This window comes from Diaphorina citri, unplaced genomic scaffold, assembly GCF_000475195.1.
Source record: "Diaphorina citri unplaced genomic scaffold, Diaci psyllid genome assembly version 1.1 scaffold176, whole genome shotgun sequence".
Taxonomy (NCBI): Eukaryota; Metazoa; Arthropoda; class Insecta; order Hemiptera; family Psyllidae; genus Diaphorina; species Diaphorina citri.
The window spans coordinates 256,205-280,536 of record NW_007377613.1 but is presented as its reverse complement, the minus strand read 5'-3'; the positions used below and the strand labels follow the sequence as shown (position 1 = coordinate 280,536).

The window sequence follows — 24,332 nt, the reverse complement described above, 5'->3', positions numbered from 1 at the left end:
TTTTTTTTTTTAAACTTGAAAAAGAGAACCAAAACGGTATTAATATTTTACAAAATTATGGTTTATTTGCAAATTAATGCCTACATGTTTCGGAAGGGCTCCCTCCATCTTCCGGGCTTCACAAAAAACACTTAAACAACGAGGTAAACAGATTGAAGTTGAAATAATCGAGGTTCTACTGTAGTAGATATATGTATATGTATAACGGAATTATATAAAATATCTATCAGACTATCAGGTACTCAAGGATGTGCAGCACCAATCACCTGAAGCTAATCTAATAGACAGGGTGCTCCAACAGTTTCGGTACGTCCGGTAAGATTCTAATTTTCAGAATGATATTTACAGGTGTAGTAAACAAATGAATACTTGAATGGACAGTGTGTCCAGATAGTTTGGGAGCTTCGACCGAGGTTTCAACTTTCAAAACGAGGTTTATAAGTGCATTTTAGTAAATAAATAACACATTTATGTGAAATTGTGAATAAATGCTTGAATAGGTAGGGTTTTTAAGAGGATTGATAGAGGGAACTGTAACTGCTAAAGTCTTATGGTCCCGGAATCGATGAGAGAAAGAAGACAGGATAGGATGATAGGAGAAAATGCCTGAGAAAGAAGCTTACAAGGCACACGCTCTTGATTTGAATCTCTCTCACACTCTACCAAAGAAGCTGGCTAGGCTGGCAAAAGATGGGTTGAGCTTATACGAATCTAAGAATCTGTGGAGTTCCACCACTTCCATTGAAGAACTCTGTATAAATATTCTACTCTGTATTCATATTGAATTCTCATCAGGTGAAGTTAGCTCACAACGTGTGCTGGGTTGTATCAGAGATTTCCAACTAGCAGCCCGCGGGCCACATATGGCCCGACAGACCATTTTTGTGGCCCGCGAAGCTTTTTGGGTGGGTCACATTGGCTTAATTTTTGCTCTTTTACTATAGGGTGGACCCCGAAACTGTGGAGCATCCACCCTCCTAAAGAAAATCCTGGATACCGAACTCCTAACCTGTGTATGTATGTGGGGGACAATGTAGAAGCCTCCACGAAGATTGAAACAATCGGGCGTCCCCTGGAAACGGCTAATGCCGGCTAATTCTACCACATACCGCTAAACCAAAGACCTGCGAAGATACTGTGAATATAAATTAACCCTTTGTAAATATACATTTAACCTTTGTGAATATACATTTAACCTATGTGAATATACATTTAACCTCTGTGAATATACATTTAAACTTTTGTGAATAAACATTCTTTAATGTATTTACTACTGTGAATAGTGTGAACATAAACAATTAGATAATACTGTGAATACGCTCTTAGGCCTAACACTGTGAATATAAAAATAATAATAATAATAATGAGCCATCAAAACCGACCTTTTAAAGGCACTGCCTTAAAAATCATCTCAATAAATATTGAGGGACTCTCGGATAATAAAGAATCTTTGCTCTCTGACCTTGCTAGTAAATCTAAATGCGATGTGATGATCCTACAAGAAACCCACCGAGGAGAAACAAGAAGAAGACCTAGAATACAGGGTATGTCGCTGCTGCTCGAAAGACCCCATGACCAATACGGGAGTGCCATATTCTGTAAACCTGAAATCTCGATCCAATCTGTAGCACTTACCTGTGACAACGACATCGAAATACTGTGCATAGAACTCCAATCCTGCACAATAACATCGGTCTATAAACCCCCTAGAGAAACCTTTGCCTTCAGCGAACCCACAAACTTCAAAAACAAAAATTCAAGGATAGTAATTGGAGACTTCAACTGCCGAAGTACAGCTTGGGGATACAGCAGCACTGACCAAAATGGCGAAGACCTGGAACAATGGGCAGAAAATCAAGAACTAAAGCTGATCCATGACTCAAAGCTACCAGCTTCTTTTAACAGCAGAAGATGGAGGGAAGCATTCAACCCAGACAACATCTTTGTTAGTGAAACTATAGCACCACAAGTCACTAAACAAGTAGAATCGATGTTATAATACGTATACCTACCCATCTACATCTATAAAATTGTAAAAAAAAAAAAATGAAAAAGTCTTCTAACCTACTGATAAAGTACGGCACATTGCCTAATCACACGAATTGCAGGCACTCATAACATTTAGGTGAGGAATAAAATTTATTTACTTTTCTTATTCCTTTCCTGACTTCCTGTAGGGAAGAAAGTAGATACCTACTGTAATGAAATTTTCGATGGTCGGTTTTTAGTGCCTGGATAAATGAATAGTAATTAATGATGAAAATATTTTTTTTTTTAAAGGTAAAGTAATGGTACATGAATCAAACTCTAATTTTATGAATGAAATGAATAGTGCTAATGATAATGCTAACCCATTCATCTAGCTAGCCAGGTACCGACGTACGACGTACCTACCTATCTACTACACTTGGAAAGGCACCTAAATCTAAAGAAGAACAAACAATTTGTAGGTACAGTTCTTTCGTTTAGCGTTAGCCCTTTATGTACGCGCTCAATAAATAAATATACCAATAAGCAGGTACCATTACCTACCTACTCTTGGTGTAATGGGGGAATGTAACATGAAATGAAAACATAGGAAGTGTTTCTAATTAAAATAGAAAGAATTTATTAGTTTCCTAAATTTAAACGTGAGGTTTTTTTTTTTAGCAATGAATACGTCTTGATTTCATTTATTTGCAAAATCAAGTTTTCATTAAATAAAAGTGAACCAAATTTAATTATTATACAGCACTTTTTATAAATACAAATAAAAAAAGTAAAAATTGCAGTAGATAGTACAGAAGAAAAAAAGATACAATAAGTGAACGAGCCCTGAACAACAGGGAAAAATTCTGAATCCTGCAGTACAGAAATTACTACGTGGGGTATGGAACCTTAGTAACCACATAAATTTCAAGCTGAATAGGCGTTTGATAAAAATAAAAGAAACCTTGACGTATACCGAGATGCTTAGAAAAATGAAGGCTAGAACTAAAAAAAGAAAAAAAAGACAAGGGTACAACTCAATGACACCAGTAGGTATACGTATCTACAAATTTTACGAGTGGATGCCCTTCCCCCTCAACCTTGGCTATTTCTTTAGCAAGGGAAATTCAGGCTGGTATACTCCCTGTTTAATGTCCCCCAGCCAGACTATTAGAACATAATTTATAGTTATTGGGAACAATGCTTGGCACCATTTCAACCCATTAATGCAGATTATTAATTATGTAAACTAGGAAATACTTTGAAATTCTGTTCTTAATGTTGTGATATCCTTGTATGAGTTGGAGTTATCCCTCTTCTTAAGAGAGAACAGAACATCCTTGTGATACTTGTCCACCATTTCAACCCATTAATGCAGATTATTAATTATGTAAACTAGGAAATACTTTGAAATTCTGTTCTTAATGTTGTGATATCCTTGTGTGAGTTGGAGTTATCCCTCTTCTTAAGAGAGAACAGAACATCCTTGTGATACTTGTCAAGTCATTTTCCATCACCCACTGGCATCATTTCTACAATATTAACGAATACCTATTAATCCAGAGTTAACAAGCTTTTGTATCTTTGATGCAATTTCAGGATTTTTCAAGTGGTCAGACAAGGCTCGGGGATCATTTTGCATTTGTTCCAGTATAAGTCGCATTGCAGGATCTCTCAGGATTTGCTGAACTTCAGGATCTCCCATGGCGCGTTTCCTTACCTCCTCTGGATTAGAGCTCACAGCAATGCTACACTGTCTGTAGCCTTCCACTGCTTCAGCATTTGAAGCATCTAATTCCAATGCTTTTTCATAGGCATCAATAGCTTTGCTTTGCTGCTGCATACCTTGAAGAATTTTTCCTTTTCGAATCCATCCTTTCAAGAATTTAGGATCCAACTTGAGACAAGTTTCACAGTCTTTGAGTCCTAAATCAAAAGCTGCCAGTTTCGTGTAGCATGCTGCACGGTTACTGTAGTATTTAGGATCATCAGGATTTCTATTGATAGCCTCAGTATATTCCTTCACAGCATCAGCATATTTTCCATTCTTGAAAAGTTCGTTTCCTCTCTCCTTGGCTTCCTCTGCCTTGACAGGATCAATATAAGCTTTCTTCTCTTCTTCTTTGATTTTCTTTTCCATTTCAGATATTAGGGTTCTTATCTCTGGTGTTCTATGCTCAGACATGGACTTCTCAAAGTAAACTTTGGCATTTTTCCAGTCTTCCATTTTCTTGTAACAGTTTCCAATACGCTGCAATGCCTTTGCTATAAGCTTGAAGTCTGCCCTGTTCTCTCTTCCAATATCAACATACATTTTTTGTATATCTAAAAATAAATAATTTAACATATTATGGCCAGGAAAACAAAATTTGTACCAAAATAAATATTTGGTTGAAGAAAATTACATTATACACAATGAATTAAATATGAACAGTACATTAAATGATGAAAGAGACAATAATATTAAAGAAAAATTGTTCAAAGATTACAATATCAACAGCTTTCTTACACTGTTCTATACACTGATCATATTCCTTGCGTTCAAAATAGACAGCAGCTATGTTATTCTGGAATGTGATGTCTGTTGGATCAAACTCAACTGCTTTGTTGTAGTGCGCTAAGGCTTCTTCAAAGTTCTTTTTCTTGTAAGCTTCATTTCCCAATTCCTTTTCTTTCTTAGCCTGAAAGGTAATATAAAATAAAATTAATTATTACTGGATATTTTCAATTTTTAGACTGAATAAAAAAGGATCCAAATAACAAGGAACACCTTTGAATAGGTACCTACACCAGAGAGGCTTGCACTGCACAGGCCAGGTTACTTCAGTGACCATACATCTGTGTGTTGCAAATAATGCCCATTGTGTTTTAAACCAAGACACCAAGTCCAACTTTGTTTTTCCAAATTATACTACCTACATACCTTTTATTTTAATATTTGGGAGCTAAAAAGAGACTGGTAAAACCCTCTCACTTACACTTCTTTGTTCATCTGTGAGATTTTTATCTTCAGGCTCGGCAGGCTTCTTGGCAGGTGGAGGGGATGGAGCTTTCTTAGGTGATGGTGGCTGAGGGTCCACATCCATCTCTTCAGCATCACCATCTCCCATGGTGCTAGACATATTCACACCAAGGAGAACACTGAGTGTTGTCATCATACGAGGATCCTTCAGCTTTGTTCTGAAATCAAATGAAACATTGACTTCATCAAAATAAATATATTGAGTGAGATATACAATGGGTGTGGTTGATAGCAGATTTCATCACCAAACCATTGCTGATGAAATCATTATTTTGGCAGCTTGGCCAAGTTTATCAAGAATTAAAAAACAGCAACAAGTAAGTAAACATTCTGAAAGATAAGCCATTAGTAGAACAACTAAATTGAATGAATGTACACTTACGTCATGAGAGATGGATCTTTTTGAATTTCTTTTATCATTTGGACATAGGAGGGATCACTAAGGAATGGTTTGGTTCTTGGGTCTAACTGCAACTGTACAAAGATGTTAGGGTCAGAGAACAAATTTGCAAATGGATCTCCTCTATTCATATCATTCATTTCTTGATTTCGTACATCCTTGATGGCCTCTTTCATCTGTTCATTGTTGGGGTCTAGTTTCAAGCCTTCTTCATAGGTGGATATAGACTCCTTGTATCTGCCGAGGTATGATAGGGCACTTCCTTTACGTGAGTATCCCTGGAAGGAAAAATATAAGTGTTATAGTTTGCTGTGAAATCTCCATTTGTATCCGCCTCCCTTTATCCAAACAGTTATTTTAAATGCACACAAGTTTGTTGTTGGTTTAGTTCATTTACAGACTAGAACTAGATAGATCCTAAGGTTGCTGTTCCATAACAATATTATTATTTTTATTTTAGATCAGAAAACTCCTCTGGATATAGGAATTGTTTCAGGTATGATAGGGCACTTCCTTTACGTGAGTATCCCTGGAAGGAAAAATATAAGTGTTATAGTTTGCTGTGAAATCTCCATTTGTATCCACCTCCCTTTATCCAAACAGTTATTTTAAATGCACACAAGTTTGTTGTTGGTTTAGTTCATTTACTTACAGAATAGAACTAGATAGATCCTAAGGTTGTCTGTGAAATCTCCATTTGTATCCACCTCCCTTTATCCAAACAGTTATTTTAAATGCACACAAGTTTGTTGTTGGTTTAGTTCATTTACAGAATAGAACTAGATAGATCCTAAGGTTGCTATTCCATAACTTACATTATAATTTTTATTTTAGATCAGAATACTCCTCTGGATATAGGCATTGTTTCGGAATGCATTACTTTACCTTTGGCCAATCAGGTTTCAATGAAATGGTTTTTTCAGCATCTTCTAAAGCCTTCTCATAGTTTCCCTCCTTGGCAAAAGCAGCAGATCTGTTGCTGAATAAAATATGATTGGTTCCATCAAGCTTGATTGCTTCTGAGTAGGCTTCAATAGCCTCTATAAAATTGTTGGCTTGTAATGCTGCATTTCCTTTGTCCTTCAGCAAAGAAACCTGCAAGGAAAAAAGTATAAAATTTACAAATTTAATTAGTTACTTTTTTAAAAACTGTTGTATTTCCACCACATACCTCATACACAAGTGACTGAAGGTTTTCCATTTGTTCATAATTGGTTCAATAACCTTCTACATGTTAGCAGAAACCATAGCTTCTTTTTCTCAGGGTCAAGATGATAATCTGAATTTAAACTTTAGCTTCCGATCTTGAAATTAATCAGATTGCCTTGGCAAAAGCAGCAGATCTGTTGCTGAATAAAATATGATTGGTTCCATCAAGCTTAATTGCTTCTGAGTAGGCTTCAATAGCCTCTTTAAAATTGTTGGCTTGTAATGCTGCATTTCCTTTGTCCTTCAGCAAAGAAATCTGCAAGGAAAAAAGTATAAAATTTACAAATTCAATTAGTTACTTTTTTAAAAACTGTTGTATTTCCACCACATATCTCATACACAAGTGACTGGAGGTTTTCCATTTGTTCATAATTGGTTCAATAACCTTTTACATGTTAGCAGAAACCATACCTTCCTTTTCTCAGGGTGAAGATGATAATCTGAATTTAAACTTTAGCTTCCAATCTTAAAATCAATCGGATTGCTTAATCTAAGAGTTAAATCAATTTTTAACTCAGATTATGGCCCTGACCATTAGGATTATTCAGCTTTTAGTCAGGAAGTGTCTTTAATCTCCTCTTGCTGAAATGCGGAAGAGGAGGAGGAGGAAGAGGAGAGGAAAAGAGGTAAAAACGAAGAGTGGGGTAGAGGAAGTGAAGGAAAAGAGTGGAAAAAGGTAGAAAATGGAAATGAAAGAGAAGTAGGAGAAAGAAGGAGAGGAGCGAGAGGAGTAAGGGAATGACAAGAGGGAGAGACGTTGAAAAGAGGTAGAATTGAAAGAGTAAGGAGGAGGAAGAGGAGGAGAAGGAATAAGAGGAGGGGAAGAAAGGCAAAGAAAGGGGGGAAAAGTAGACGCCATTAGTAGAACAACTAAATTGAATGAATGTACACTTACGTCATGAGAGATGGATCTTTTTGAATTTCTTTTATCATTTGGACATAGGAGGGATCACTAAGGAATGGTTTGGTTCTTGGGTCTAACTGCAACTGTACAAAGATGTTAGGGTCAGAGAACAAATTTGCAAATGGATCTCCTCTATTCATATCATTCATTTCTTGATTTCGTACATCTTTGATGGCCTCTTTCATCTGTTCATTGTTGGGGTCTAGTTTTAAGCCTTCTTCATAGGTGGATATAGACTCCTTGTATCTGCCGAGGTATGATAGGCAACTGTACAAAGATGTTAGGGTCAGAGAACAAATTTGCAAATGGATCTCCTCTATTCATATCATTCATTTCTTGATTTCGTACATCCTTTAGTTCTTTCGTTTAGCGTTAGCCCTTTATGTACGCGCTCAATAAATAAATATACCAATAAGCAGGTACCATTACCTACCTACTCTTGGTGTAATGGGGGAATTTTGTGATACCTATTGGTAGTAAATGAGTGGGTACCTACCTAATTTTTACTTTGAAGTTTGGAATGGATACATTCGTATGTACCTAAGTGGGTATGTACCTATACGTATACCTACCCATCTAATAATAATTCATGAAACGTAAGACTTTGCAGAGAATAAACAGAAAAAAACTCAAATGAATGACAAGAACAATAATTTCAACATAATTAGTGTGCCTTGTGAAAAAAAAAAAAGAGAATTAATTGCTATCATTTGTCAAACATTCACTTGCTAATGAATAGGTAAATTAAAATGCTGTCTGTTTGTCGACAGAGAAAAAATAATAAGGAAAAACTTCAAACATTCACTTGCTAATGAATAGGTAAATTAAAATGCTGTCTGTTTGTCGACAGAGAAAAAATAATAAGGAAAAACTAAAAAAAAAAGAGTAGGAGGAAGAAAAATAGGAACCATTTAGTCAGTGTTTTGAAAAGCAGGCATCCTAACTATAGGTTATTAAAGGTGCACCCACTCTACATATTTATACAACAGATATCCACTAAATTCATAGGTAGGTACCACACTTAGTAGGTATATCTAGGTACCTACTTACCAACAGGGTACCTAATACATACCTACCTACTTACTTGAAAAGCAGGCATCCTAACTATAGGTTATTAAAGGTGCACCCACTCTACATATTTATACAACAGATATCCACTAAATTCATAGGTACCACACTTAGTAGGTATATCTAGGTACCTACTTACCAACAGGGTACCTACCTAATACATACCTACCTAGGTACTTACCTACACGGTGAAACCACCTTGTTGTTTGGCTGGAATTGAACCAGCTCCTCACGAGGTTAATAATTGCACGATTGCACCATTTGATGGCTGGAATTGAACCAGCTCCTCACGAGGTTAATTGCACGATTGCACCATTTGTAGGCAGCAAGTGATGAAGAGAAAGACGGGATGTACCCGATCAACTGTCCAAATGACAACCACACACTTCGGTGCTTAACTTCAGGTTCAGACAAGTGATGAAGAGAAAGACGGGATGTTTCCATACGATCAACTGTCCAAATGACAACCACACACTTCGTTGCTTAACTTCAGGTTCAGAGTTTTGTTGGAAACTTCTAACCTTTGAGACCAAGAAACTCAGTGCTCATTTTGTATGAGCGCCTGGTATCTGATTTGATTATGCAATGTGCCATGTAGTTATTATTCAAATATTTTTGCTCTATCATTCTAACTGAAAATTGGTAAATGACTATAATCATTATTAGACCCGTAAATTAAACATGCTACGAGCAATCCCTGACTCGTGACTTTTCACCTTATAAATTGTAGGTACGTCAAAGAACAATGGAGAAACAGACCCAGTAGAGGTACTTGAATATAAAAGAGTTTTTTGTGTTTCATACCACTTCAAAATTAATCGATACAAATTAGCATAATGAATTACCCTCAACCTGATTGAGTAAAGAAATAATAATAAATAGGTCCTTCACAACACGATTTCATTGCTCTCATAGCAAAATTTTAGACTAAATGTGACTTTTGACTCTAAGGTTCAATATCAGTTTCTAAAGTCTAAGCTGTATCCATAAGCCTAAGATGGAATAATTGGCAAGTACCAATTTTCCTCAGTTTCCCAGTACTTGACAGCTTATCAAGAAATTTCCAATAACAAAAGTTTTGATTACTTTGGAGTTATTAGATAGCCACATTTAGGATAACAAAATCTTGCTGAGAAGCCAAAATTGCATATCTAGTACCTACCATAAAATTACTAACTGCCCAATAACAAAAGTTTTGATTACTTTGGAGTTATTAGATAGCCACATTTAGGATAACAAAATCTTGCTGAGAAGCCAAAATTGCATATGACTAGAACCTACCATAAAATTACTAACTGATAGGATTACCTGTTTTTGAGTTTAACAAGTTCAATCAAATTACATAAAAAGCAATTAACGCCGATACAGTAAGTACTATTAAAGTTTTTAATTATTTTGAACAGTACAATAACCGCAAACCGCAATACTTGATCCGTTTTATTTTTGAAAAGCTAACAATCTAACTACCTACCTATAGGTGGTCATTCACAAAAGGCCCAATCTGAGGCTTAGGTATAGGGGCTAAACAGCACTAAAGGATGGGCTAAGCTTCTACGAATCTACATATAGGTGATTATAAGCAATAGAAGTGAAATAATAAATGGAGCCGGATATTTTTTGTTATTCCTAAAAATAATAATTTTATCGTTTTTAATTTAAAGCCTTTTATAGCTTCTCTCCACCACACGATCATAAACATCTATTTATACACATCATTTTCTCAACGAAAGACACTTCTCAAGATGTAAAACTGTGGAAAACATGTCAATGTTTTTCTTAACTTCCTTCCAGAAATAATTTTCCATTATGGAAATGCTTAATTGTTATTTTTCATTTCCCACAGGCACAAGCTCCCACACGAGTTACTGGGAATGTCAGAGGGTATCTAACTATATGTACCTAATTACCAAGCCTATAATAATAACCAACAAAAGTCTTGGGATGTTTGTAGGTGCACAACTATTTCTCTTGTCAGGTTCAAATTCATTGGAAGCCAGCAGTGATAGCATGTTCAATGCACATGCTCCCCATATATCACTGAAGTTAAGCAGCGTTGCCCCTGGTTAGTATCCGGTTGGGTGACCATCTGGGCAATAGCATGCTGCTAGCTTTTCCCGGCCCCACTCAGGCTGGAGGTTCATATGAGTAGGCGGGTAAGTTGTCACCAAATAGAGACCTCCGTCATTAAAGACCTTGGCAGTGACGGTAAAAACCCTATAAAATAAAAGTAATATCATATTGGTATCGGTGTAGAATTATAGATACTAGATACCTTTATCACGTGCTGTCCAATCAACGGGAAACTAAAAACCCTATAAAATAAAAGTAATATCATATTGGTATCGGTGTAGAATTATAGATACTAGATACCTTTATCACGTGCTGTCCAATCAACGGGAAACTATTCGCACTGTGACGGATTAGCTACCTATCTAATTTATTTCTATTCCCCCCCCCCAAGGTTTTGTTTGAAATCTTTTGATGTAGGTAGGTAGGTACCTATTGTTTGATATTAAACAATGTAGTAAAACCAATATCAACAGCTTTCTTACACTGTTCTATACACTGATCATATTCCTTGCGTTCAAAATAGACAGCAGCTATGTTATTCTGGAATGTAATGTCTGTTGGATCAAACTCAACTGCTTTGTTGTAGTGCACTAAGGCTTCTTCAAAGTTCCATTATTTTTCCTACTTGAAAAACCTATTACAAGATTCGATATTCATGTAAACGTTATGAAAGTCCGCCTCCTACTGGGCAAATCCATTATGTTGTGGATCTAGTGTGAGGGCAATGTTGTAGAGGGGAGAGTGTTATAGAGGGCAGTTCTATAGAGAGAGTGTTTTAGAGGAGAGAGTGAGGGAAAGCTCTATGACCTTTAATGCTCACTCAGGAAACACTTAAGTAATTGGAAAGCTGGATAATGAGTTTTGAGTTTTATTGATATTGTTATTATTGACACTACTCTTGTTATTATTGCTTCAAAATGGTGATAGCCTGTTGAATTGGCTACTTGACTAAGTTATTAGACCGAGAGGTGGGGTGCCTCGACCTAAACTTCCTGTAAAGATAGGTATGCAGCAAGTATCTTGATCAGAATTAAGTATTCCATTATCTATGAGTAACTATTTACTTGTTATGGACAGAGTCCATTAAAATTAAAAAAAAGGTACCTATGTTGTTATGTACCTACCCAATTTCGCAATCCTTATTCTTCGCTCAGAAAAATGTCATGTTTTAACTAATAATGATGGTCCCAACAATGGCTACCACTATGTGGTATCATAAACACAATAAATCTAAATGAACATAATTAGGTATGTTATCAATACATATAACATAAATTCACAAATTCAGCAAAATTTTGAGACTTGAAAGTGTTTCCTTGTTTTTCGCTTAATGTAGGTACTCGGTGTTGCCCCTGCTGTTTTTCTTTTTTTTTTCTTTTTCATTGAAATTTTCACTAGTGACTCTGTTCTATGAGAAATCAATACGATCAACATACAGTTTTTCTCTCAGGGTTGGATCGAACAGAAAATTCTAGGGTCGACGTTTTTAGTCAATCTCTTCTAGGACGCTCGGTTTTGTGCCTCTGCACAGCCTTCTTTCGCCTATCCTCTCACAATTTCTCTCACACCACTAGTGACTCTGTTCTATGAGAAATCAATACGATCAACATACAGTTTTTCTCTCAGGGTTGGATCGAACAGAAAATTCTAGGGTCGCTCGGTTTTGTGCCTCTGCACAGCCTTCTTTCGCCTATCCTCTCACAATTTCTATCACACATTTTCTTTGGTCTCCCCACTGCTCTTGAACCACTTCCATGTTTCTCACTTTCTTTCCTACTGACACAATACACAGTCGAATTACTTTCTAGTTCAGAGTCTTTGGCCAAAGTCAACCTGTCATTATGAAATGTTATTCCCTGAAGGAAACAGGTATGAAGATAATGTTGTTCTTTTCTCTTATACTTTACGGTTACGAGTACCTTCGTAATATGTCCCCTCAAAACATTTTTTATGCAGAATGTTTTGAAAAAGAACAGAAACGCAGAAAACAGAACATTTTTATGCTGAAACGGTTCTACTTAATCTTCCCTCTGACATGAACTTTTTCTATTTAGAATGCAACATATTACTCTGAGAAATATTTTTTTTTTTACCATAGTTTTCAGAACTTTTATTTAACTGATTATCACTGCCGGAAAACACAAGTTCGATAGATTAAACTTACCGAAATATATTCTAAGCACTTTGTTCTGGTTTCTACTAAATTTTGACACCCAAAAAGCCCATGCCTATATTGAGTCCAGACACTCTCTTCACAGGAAGTGGCTCCATTTAATATTATACTTAGGTATAAAAATAATAAATTATACAACTTATCACCACGACAAATATAAATAAGAGGAGGTTTATATTTGAATCACTTCTGAATTCTAGGATCAAAATAATGTTTTCCATAGTGGTCTTTTCTTCAAGGAATTCTTTACTCCAAAAATTCAAACGTTCAATTTCATGGATATTGTTGTCCACGCAAAAGACACCTTCTCGTTCACATGAAAATCGAAAATGATCCCCTGATTTTGTGATATAAATAGACATTAAATTAGTAGATTTCATTTTAAGCCAGAGGAAATCTAAAAGGAATTACATTACGTGAAATCTATTATTACAAAATTAGCTATCTACCTACGCGCAGCAAACGTAAAATATCATCTTGCCTATGTACAACATACAAAGTACAATTACTGTATAGGAAGAACGATTTAAATATTAAAAAAAAAAATGTGGATCTAAAAGGAATTACATTACGTGAAATCTATTATTACAAAATTAGCTATCTACCTACGCGCAGCAAACGTAAAATATCATCTTGCCTACGTACAACATACAAAGTACAATAAAATTACTGTATAGGAAGAACGATTTATATATTAAAAAAAAAAAATGTGGGCCCTTTTTCTAATGTGGAGCAAATTTTATTGGACACTAACAAAAGTTGTCCCCCGCAAATAATACCAAATAACTGAAAAAGCTCGCTCTTAATACTGGTATGTCCGCTAAAATAAAACGCTGTATAAACAAACTTGTCTGACGAAACTTATCTGGGTCCGGATTTTGTGCACGAAATTCACATACTCTGCGGGAATGGAATGGCAGATTGCTCTAATATGATAGATCTTACTTTAAACTGGTTAACTGGTCCTTCTATGTATAGTTACTATTACCTAGATCCCCTATAACAGGCATGTCAAACTCAAAATGTATAGAGGGCTATTTTTGATATTTGTTCAACATTGGCGGGCCGCAGGTATTCACCCCCCCCCCCGTAAAAAAATTTTTTTAAAAAAAAAAAAAAAAAAAAAAAAAAAAAAAAAAATACTTACGTTATAGAAATTGAAAAATGTAGAAGATAGGTACCTAAAAAACACGAAAAGAAAAAGAGGTATGTCATAGGAACATTAACCTTCAAATACCTATTTAATTACAAGTTCATCTATTCTTATATTTATTTATTTATATCATTATTATTTTACCTACTTATAGTCGGTACTTATTCCTTATTCTTGAATCCCTGACTCGTGACTTTTCACCTTATAAATTGTAGGTACGTCAAAGAACAATGGAGAAACAGACCCAGTAGAGGTACCTACTTGAATATTAAAGAGTTTTTTGTGTTTCATACCACTTCAAAATTAATCGATACAAATTAGCATAATGAATTACCCTCAACCTGATTGAGTAAAGAAATAATAATAAATAGGTCCTTCACAACACGATTTCATTTGAAATGCTCTCATAGCAAAATCTTAGACTAAATGTGACTTTTGACTCTAAGGTTCAATATCAGTTTCTAAAGTCTAAGCTGTATCCATAAGCCTAAGATGGAATAATTGGCAAGTACCAATTTTCCTCAGTTTCCCAGTACTTGACAGCTTATCAAGAAATTTCCAATAACAAAAGTTTTGATTACTTTGGAGTTATTAGATAGCCACATTTAGGATAACAAAATCTTGCTGAGAAGCCAAAATTGCATATCTAGTACCTACCATAAAATTACTAACTGCTAGGATTACCTGTTTTTGAGTTTAACAAGTTCAATCAAATTACATAAAAAGCAATTAACGCCGATACAGTAAGTACTATTAAAGTTTTTAAATATTTTGAACAGTACAATAACCGCAATACTTGATCCGACTTATTTTTGAAAAGCTAACAATCTAACTACTTATAGATGATCATACACAAAAGGCCCAATCTGAGGCTTAGGTGTAGGGGCTAAACAGCACTAAAGGATGGGTTAAGCTTCTAGGAATCTACATATACATAGGTGATTATAAGCAATAGAAGTGAAATAATAAATGGAGCCGGATATTTTTTATTATTCCTAAAAATAATATTTTTATCGTTTTTAATTTAAAGCCTTTTATGACTTTTCTCCACCACACGATCATAAACATCTATTTATACACATCATTTTCTCAACGGAAGACACTTCTCGAGATGTAAAACTGTGGAAAACATGTCAATGTTTTTCTTAACTTCCTTCCAGAAATAATTTTCCATTAGGAAATGCTTAATTGTTATTTTTCATTTCCCACAGACACAAGCTCCCACACGAGTTACTGGGAATGTCAGAGGGTATCTATCTAAGTATGTACCTAATTACCAAAAGCCTATAATAATAAACAACCAAAGTCTTGGGGAGATTTTTGTGGGTGCACAACTATTTCTCTTGTCTTGTAGTCGAGGATACAAGATGAATGAATCCCATTACTGGGTGATAAATAAATAATAAAAAATACCTAATTAAAAAAAAAAAAAAAATAGGGAGCACACAGGTTCAAATTCATTTTAGGCCAGCAGTGATGGCATGTTGAATGCACATGCTCCCCATATACATATCACTGAATTAAGCAACGTTGAGCGTGGTTAGTACCCGGTTGGATGACCATCTGGGTAATCGCGTGCTTCTGACTTTTCCCGGCCCCACTCAGGCTGGAGGTTAATATGAGTAGATCAAATAATTACCAGGCATTCATACAAATTGAAACAAACTATTAACTCTCGCTGCGCTACCGACGAATGATGGTTTCAACCCGATTAAATCTATTAACATAAAGTGTTTGTCTCTACATAATAATCTATCAAATGAGAAATATGCATAATATTGATTTGTTAAATCATCAACAGGTGCTGAAGAAATAAACTGTAAAATTAATTTTGATGAAAAAAATTATGCCCCCTTTCCTCAGACAGATGTTGCAAGTTACCTTACTTGCTGTCGAAAGCTTAGATTAGTGGTGGATATTTTTACCAGGAACACGAAAATGGTGGTGCAAATTTTGTCCAGAAAACCATAAAGCCAAAAAACCAAAAAACTAGTTTTTGGGGGATTTTACCAACCTCAGTGGTGCAGTTGTTAACGCGTTGGACTTTGGATCTGGAGGTTGGTGGTTCAAGTCCAAGTCATGTCATGAAATTTATCTAGGTGAAATAATCAGGGAACGATGTTTGTGACAAGCATTTAAATATGCTTAACACAATTAAAATTCCTTTTTTTAAAATTCCTTTACTATTTGATAAGGTATTTTTTTATCTTCTTTTTTAGATTTTACCTTTTTTTATTGACTTATCCAGGGACAAATGTTCCACTATGATCATGATCACATCTTAAATCTTTTTGATGTTGATATCTATAAAAATTATTTCTCTTCCCTCTCCTCCTTCTTTTTTCTCTTTCTCGCCACTGCATTAATGTCATCTGAAATAATATTTTCCTTCATTTTTATTATCTTTCACTTTTCCCTGATACGTAGGTAGATACTTTAATCGCTCGAATTTTTTTTATCGTTTTTAAGATCAAGTTTTTGACGGATTAACCTGACGAAATGAAAACCACAATCCCATATTGATATGCTGATAATTTATACTGCGATGTTGACATAAATTGAATGAAGACACTAAAAAAACGTATCTTTTTTTTTCTAGCTGTAGTAAATAGCTGTAGTAATTTTTAGCGGTAGTGAATGCACAATAAATTATACAAATTTTATCAAATGTGACAAGTCCCAAATCAGTCCTTACACTGTCATGTTTCCGTTTGAGTGGAAGAACTCACTTTGTGAGAACACAGAATTAAAGCCTTACAAAAAACAAAAAGAAAAAATCTCATATTCCTATCCGAGTGGAACATTGTATAATTGTACCTACAAAGAGAAAAATATAAAATGCAAAGTAGGTAATAGATACCTTCTCTCGTTGTACGTTGTCACCAAATAGAGACCTCCGTCATTAAAGACCTTGGCAGTGACGGTAAAAACCCTATAAAATAAAAGTAATATCATATTGGTATGGGTGTAGAATTATAGGTAGATACTAGATACCTTTATCACGTGCTGTCCAATCAACGGGAAACTATTCGCACGAAATGAAAACCACAATCCCATATTGATATTCTGATAATTTATGCTGCGATGTTGACATAAATTGAATGAAGACACTAAAAAACGTATCTTTTTTTTCTAGCTGTAGTAAATGCACAAAAAATTATACAAATTTTATCAAATGTGACAAGTCCCAAATCAGTCCTTACACTGTCATGTTTCCGTTTGGGTGGAAGAGCTCACTTTGTGAGAACACAGAATTAAAGCCTTACAAAAAACAAAAAGAAAAAAAAATCTCATGTTCCTATCCGAGTGGAACATTGTATGATTGTACCTACAAAGAGAAATATACATAAAATGCAAAGTAGGTAATAGATACCTTCTCTCGATGTACTCACACTGGACAATTTAAACTTTTCTCATTGTGAGAACAATGTAAACCTAGTTGTAATGCAAAACCGACACATTTGTATGCAGAACAGATAACCCCCGTGCAATAAAGATGCATGAGAGGACGTCGACCCGCAAGTTGTTAATCTGTACACTATTCGAACAAGATAGGTGTGATTGTACTTAACAACTTTACATTTAAAATGAGGATCTTTCTATTCGCACTATGACGGATTAGCTACCTATCTAATTTATTTCTATTTTTTCCCTGAAGGTTTTGCTTGAAATCTTTTGATGTAGGTAGGTACCTATTGTTTGATATTAAACAATGTAGTAAAATGTCTATTCAACCATGCGGAAACAAAACTGGAGTATGATTTTTATGAAAAAAGTTTCCAATAATGCAATGAAAAAGGAGAAATAGAAAAAATGAGAAATAGCTGCAGGTATGTACTCATGTACTGTATAGGTGGTACTTTTATATCGTGTCTATTCAACCATGCGGAAACAAAACTGGAGTATGATTTTTATGAAAAAAGTTTCCAATAATGCAATGAAAAAGGAGAAATAGAAAAAAAAATGAGAAATAACTGCAGGTATATGTACTCATGTACTGTATAGGTGGTACTTTTATATCGTGCTGGATCAAACACAAACGATGAAAAAGTAAATAGCTATGAGCATCAGATACATATCTAATTTCTTGACCCCGCCGGGAATCGAACCCGGGTCTCCCGCGTGCAAGGCGAGCGCAGTGACCACTACGCCATGGGAGCTGACCATTATGTAAATACAGGTATTGAGTTCGTACTTTTGTGTATCAAACTTGACAAAAACTTATTGTAAAACCCTAGTTTTTCGCACGGAAAAGTTTAATTTCGTAAAAAAGAGAAAAAAAATATATCTTGTGAGAACAATGTAAACCTAGTTGTAATGCAAAACCGACACATTTGTATGCAGAACAGATAATCCCCGTGCAATAAAGATGCATGAGAGGACGTCGACCCGCAAGTTGTTAATCTCTGCACTATTCGAACGAGATAGGTGTGATTGTACCTAACAACTTTACATTCAAAATGAGGATCTTTTTTTTTCACCAGATACTAATTGGAAATTGATTCCTAAAAAAAGTCAATATTTTTTTAAAACCCTGAAAAGAAGTTCCTTTTTTGTACATATATTAGTATTTCCACTTCAACTCCGATGGCTTGGCTTGCTTTCTGTCATATGTCATGACGTCATTTGTGTCAGAGATGTCTGCCACAATTCCTCCAACGTGACTCCTGCCCTCTTCCCCCTCTTGTTCTTTTTCTTCTTCTTCTTCTCCTCCTTGTTCTTGTTCTTCTTCTCCTCCTCCTTGTTCTTCTTCTTCTTCCTCCCCTACCATGCTCATTGCCCACACGAACTTGTATTTCAATTTCAATAGTTCTGAGACAAAAGAATACTGGACTCTTTCCTACAGTGTGAAAAAAAAGTAAAAAGAGGCAGCAAAATACTGTATACAACTGAGGATAAGGGTTACTGGGAAAGTAATTTGTTTGAACCTACTTGTATTCATGTTTGTATTGAACCTGTTTAGACTACGAGGGTGAAGGAACTTTTTAGTCCTCTTCGAGCAGACTAAACAAGATTTATTCTATTCTACCTAACACCTAATCTTACAAATTGCCCTAATAATTCAAATTTCTATGGCGCTCCAGGGATTTCCATGCCATAGTTGGGATTCAGATCCGAGTTTTCCCAGCGCTTTCCATTCTACGGAATATCTATTGGAAGTTCGTTAAACCTTGAAAAACAGCTGAGTGTTCATGACTGACTCTGTCTGTTTATCCTGTCAGGTGCCAAATCACTCTGAATAATTGTATATTTGATCGGGAACGCCAAGTCAAGAAAGTTTGACCGCGCTACTAGAGATATTATACGCGACAGGGAAAGTAGCCGTTTTCAGGTAGTTGTAGGGGGATAATTGTATATTTGATCGGGAATCCTCAATTCCAGTGACATACATAAACAATAAACGTGATGTTTGACAGTTCCAAGTTATAGAGTACAACAGAGGTACATCGTACCTACCTCATTCCCTTTTTTCGTCAATGATTGGTTAAAAAAAAAGAACGACACAGATTTGTGGGCATAGGAATTCATTACTTTTGGCAGGGTTCATTTAAATATTCAATAATACCTAATAAAGTACATTACGCTAGAAAAATACGAAGTACGTATAAAACCAGAACAGCTCCAATAATACCTAATAAAATATATGTACATTGCGCAAAAATACGATGAAGCAAAACCAGCTTATTTATTTTGTCCCAAGGAATTCTCGGGAATCCTCAATTCCAGTGACATACATAAACAATAAACATGATGTTTGACAGTTCCAAGTTATAGAGTACAACAGAGGTACATCGCACCTACCTCATCCCCTTTTTTCGTCAATGATTGGTTAAAAAAAAACGATACAGATTTGTGGACATAGGAATTCATTACTTTTGGCAGGGTTCATTTAAATATTCCATTAAAGTACATTACGCTAGAAAAATACGAGTACGTATAAAACCAGAACAGCTCCAATAATACCTAATAAAATACATTGCGCAAAAATACGATGAAGCAAAACCAGCTGATTTATTTTGTCCCAACCCAAGGAATTAAGGAGCGCGGTAGCGCTCCGCCCCGCCAAGTCAAAATTTGACAGCGCTACTAAGAGATATTATACGTACCACATTATCATGCTACATACATAATTATTTCTAAGAAGGTTTAAGCTAATAAGGTACGTACTCACCAAAGAAAAAAGTCACCAAAAGTTACAATTTATTCGAGTTTGTCGGAAACTGGAGGCCGAAAACTTTTCTCCTTTCATCCCTAACCAATGACTGTAGAACTGAAATATCAGGGGAGGATGTAAAAGAGGAAAGGGGAAGAGATTTCAATAAGGACGACAAGTGCTTGTTATCTTTTATGACTTAGCTTGGAGATTACACGAAGGATATGAGTCTCAAAAACTGTATCCTTTTAATATCCTCCTCCTCACCCTCTTCTTCCTCCTCCTTCTCTTCCTCCTCCTCCTTCTCTTCCTCCTCCTACTTCTCTTCCTCCTCCTCCTCCTCTTCCTCCTTCTACTTCTCTTCCTACTCCTTCTTCTCCTCCCTCTCCTCTTCCTCCTCGCCTCCTCCTCACCCTCTTCTTCCTCCTCCTTCTCTTCCTCCTCCTCCTTCTCTTCCTCCTCCTACTTCTCTTCCTCCTCCTCCTCCTCCTCCTCCTCCTCTTCCTCCTTCTACTTCTCTTCCTACTCCTTCTTCTCCTCCCTCTCCTCTTCCTCCTCCTCATCTTCCTCCTGCTTCTTCTTCTCTTACTCCTCCTTCTTCTCTTCCTCCTCTTCTCTTCCTCCTCCTCCTTCTCCTCCTCCTTCTTCTCCTCCTTCTCTTCCTTCTTCTCCTCTTCCCCCTCCTCATTCTTCTCCCTGTCACGTGGATTGTCTGCCTATAATTTCCTCGTATTTCAGGCATTAAATGCCAAAAGACCAAACCGAACGAGATAATCTTAACACACACTTCAAAACCTACACTCGTGTCTTCTAGACTACTTGTAAAAATATATCACTTATGTTCACCTATTTAAGAAACGCTTTGAAATACAGTATGTATTATTCTGCAGTATTATTATTCTAATGATTTGGCAATTTGTATGTTATTCTAAAAATTTCATTATTTATTATTCTAAGACTCTGACGGTGTAATGTCCTCAGGAAAACGTACGGATTTCGATATTTAAAATATATCACTTATGTTCACCTATTTAAGAAACGCTTTGAAATACAGTATGTATTATTCTGCAGTATTATTATTCTAATGATTTGGGAATTTGTATGTTATTCTAAGAATTTCATTATTTATTGTTCTAAGACTCTGACAGTGTAATGTCCTCAGGAAAACGTACGGATTTCGATATTTATGGAAATGATATTTCTTTTCCCTTAGACTGCGTGTGGAATAATAAATCCTCTTCGGTGAGAAGAATTTCCCCTCTGGAAACTGACAGGAATGCACAATATGCACCGTGAAGAATGATAAATTTAATAATTTCCTGCTATTTTATATTTCTGAAAACTGTGTGGTTCAGGACTTTCCCAGATTCGGACACCTATTTTACACTTTAAAGCCAACTACTCCGGATACACCGATCACCCTGTAGGTGCAGAAACTTGAAGTAATGCGAAAGCGGTTCCAAGGTAAAAAAAAAGTGTAGAAAAGAAAGAAAAAACGCGTGGGCTTTGGCGAAAGGCGAAAGTCCACTCTTGAAATATCAAATCTCACTTGCTGAAAGATGAAACGCGTTTCTGATTTGAAACCTAATGAATAGATGGATACCTGCCTATTACCTTTTACATGTGATCTAAGTTCACAAGGTATAGGGCAAGTAACCCATTCATAATTTAATAGAGAGTTTTTACAACCAAATTAGCGTCACGTTAATTGAATTCCCGCTAATTTTGGTTGCCAAAACTCGCTAATAAGATAGAGGTTTAGAATTCTTAGCGTTGAAAGTTGAAAATAGGCTAAGAGGATGAGGAAATTCAAGCTGAAAGTAAAAGTACACCAAGTGGAGGTCTTCAGTTTTATACCTGGGTCTACAGTCTCAGGTTCTCCGCAGTTCAGGTGTATGAAAAACGTCCAAAAAGAGCCCAGTATTGAGTCAACAAGACATTGTAAATCAATAAAGGTGACAGGTTTAAATGATTACCAACACTGACAGGCCCAGGCCACCCGTCCTGACACACACCACGTGGAACGTTGCTTTACTGCTTTATCGGGAAGTATCTTCAAATTGTTGAGAGACGATAAAATATCCAAGTCATGGAGTTCATCTCTTGACAAGTTTAATGAAAAGTCAAACTTTGTTACATAAGGAGAGACAGAGCAAAGAAAAGTCGAAAACTTTTTACTTTTTTTGTGAGGGGGTATAAACGACGCTCACTCGTTTTGCTAGTTTTTCTAGTCACATGTCATGTGCGTCCAATCTAAATGAATAAACGTGTTCGAATCCCAAAAAGGTACTACTTATATGTATAGTTGTATATCTACATTACCTACAAGTAAGTGGATTTTTTTTTCCTAGAAATAAGGTTAAAAATATTGTGAAGAAATAAGATTTGATAGGTTATCAATGACATTGTCATGGTTGACACTTAAGGCTCCCTAATCTCCTTATAACTCGAGCAGTTCAAAATATTGAGTAATGGTCTGATCTGACCAATACCTGCATCAAGTATCAAGTAACTCGTACACTTTCAGAAGTCCTTCTTGATACAATGACTTTAAACCACCTGAAAAAATAGTTTAAGGTTTGATAAATTTTAATCAGTACTCAGTAGTGACGAAACTTATTCCATTTTTTTTTTTATGTGAACAGTTTTTTTTTTATGTGAACAGTTAGGTAGAGCTGTGTTGTATTTTGTAGATATTTAGACACTTAATGCTCCCTAATCTCCTTATAACTCGAGCAGTTCAAAATGTTGAGTAATGGTCTGATCTGAGCAATACCTGCATCAAGTATCGAGTAACTCGTACACTTTCAGAAGTCCTTCTTGATACAATGACTTTAAACCACCTGAAAAAATAGTTTAAGGTTTGATAAATTTTAATCAGTACTCACTACTCAGTAGTGACGAAACTTATTCCACGAATTTTTTTATGTGAACAGTTAGGTAGAGCTGTGTTGTATTTTGTATTTATAAATTTGAGATGTAAATTTATTCAACAAAATCTTTTTTGAGCTTTTGACATAAATAAGAAACATTATAAACAAAATTGCAAAATAAAAAATAAGGCAACTAGATATTTATAAATTTGAGATGTAAATTTATTCAACAAAATCTTGTTTGAGCTTTTGACATAAATAAGAAACATTATAAACAAAATTTGCAAAATAAGGCAACTTAGATATTTATAAATTTGAGATGTAAATTTATTCAACAAAATCTTGTTTGAGCTTTTGACATAAATAAGAAACATTATAAACAAAATTGCAAAATAAGGCAACTTTTTTCACGCTTTCACAAGGTCTCTTCCTGGTTCTATTTTTACAATTTTCTCTTAACACTCGAGTCAGTTTATGATAGATGTAGGACGATCCATATTGAAAGATTGAAACTACGACTTTATTTTATGTGTGTCCTCTTATCCTCTTAGCGTCACTACACTAACCTCAACGCGCCTGAGTGTGGCTGGGAAAAACCAGTAGCATGCAATTGATAGATTGCAAATTTGCAACCCATCCGAATACTGAGCACGCGAAAGGTTGCTTGACTTCAGTGATCCATCCATTGGGCATCGGTGCATTCCGCTGCCTAGCTCTTTTGAATAAAAATCTCTGTCCAAACCCCTCGATTTACGTTACGTTGATGAGCAGAGTTGACCCAATAAGTTATTTTATGTGTGTCCTCTTATCCTCTTAGCGTCACTACACTAACCTCAACGCGCCTGAGTGTGGCTGGGAAAAACCAGTAGCATGCAATTATTGATAGATTGCAAATTTGCAACCCATCCGAATACTGAGCACGCGAAAGGTTGCTTGACTTCAGTGATCCATTGGGCATCGGCGCATTCCGCTGCCTAGCTCTTTCGAATAAAAATCTCTGTCCAATCCCCTCGATTTACGTTACTTTAATGAGCAGAGTTGACCCAATAAGTTATGTGGTTTATCTTATTTTCTTAGTATACAGCCCACGTCTTTTCTTAATCGGTTTTTTTTCTAAAAATAACGGAAAATATTCTAATTTTTTTCTTTTAATTTTCACTAAGGTCAACAAACTTGAGGAGGCGGCATTAACGCCTGAGTTTTGCTTTTGCTCTTCCATTCAACCCCCTTCATCCTCTGGAAAGCCTTTTCATTGTACCTTATGTGTCATGCCTGACTACAAAGAACTATTTATTGTTCATGCAGACTTCCACTTCCATATGAAAACCACTATAATTT

The 24,332-nt window shown here is 35.7% G+C and overlaps 1 protein-coding gene across 1 annotated transcript; it reads right to left on the bottom strand.

Annotated features, from left to right (window-relative positions):
- Positions 1-3,341: 3,341 nt before the first annotated feature.
- On the bottom strand, positions 3,342-8,033 carry LOC103505476 (stress-induced-phosphoprotein 1). The gene is made up of 7 exons (XM_026820801.1): positions 8,011-8,033; positions 7,495-7,770; positions 6,276-6,522; positions 5,373-5,668; positions 4,947-5,148; positions 4,468-4,649; positions 3,342-4,277 (listed from the first exon to the last, which is right to left on the bottom strand). The coding sequence occupies exons 1-7, from the start codon at positions 8,031-8,033 to the stop codon at positions 3,509-3,511; spliced, it is 1,995 nt and encodes a 664-aa protein (XP_026676602.1). The 3' UTR covers positions 3,342-3,508.
- Positions 8,034-24,332: the final 16,299 nt, after the last annotated feature.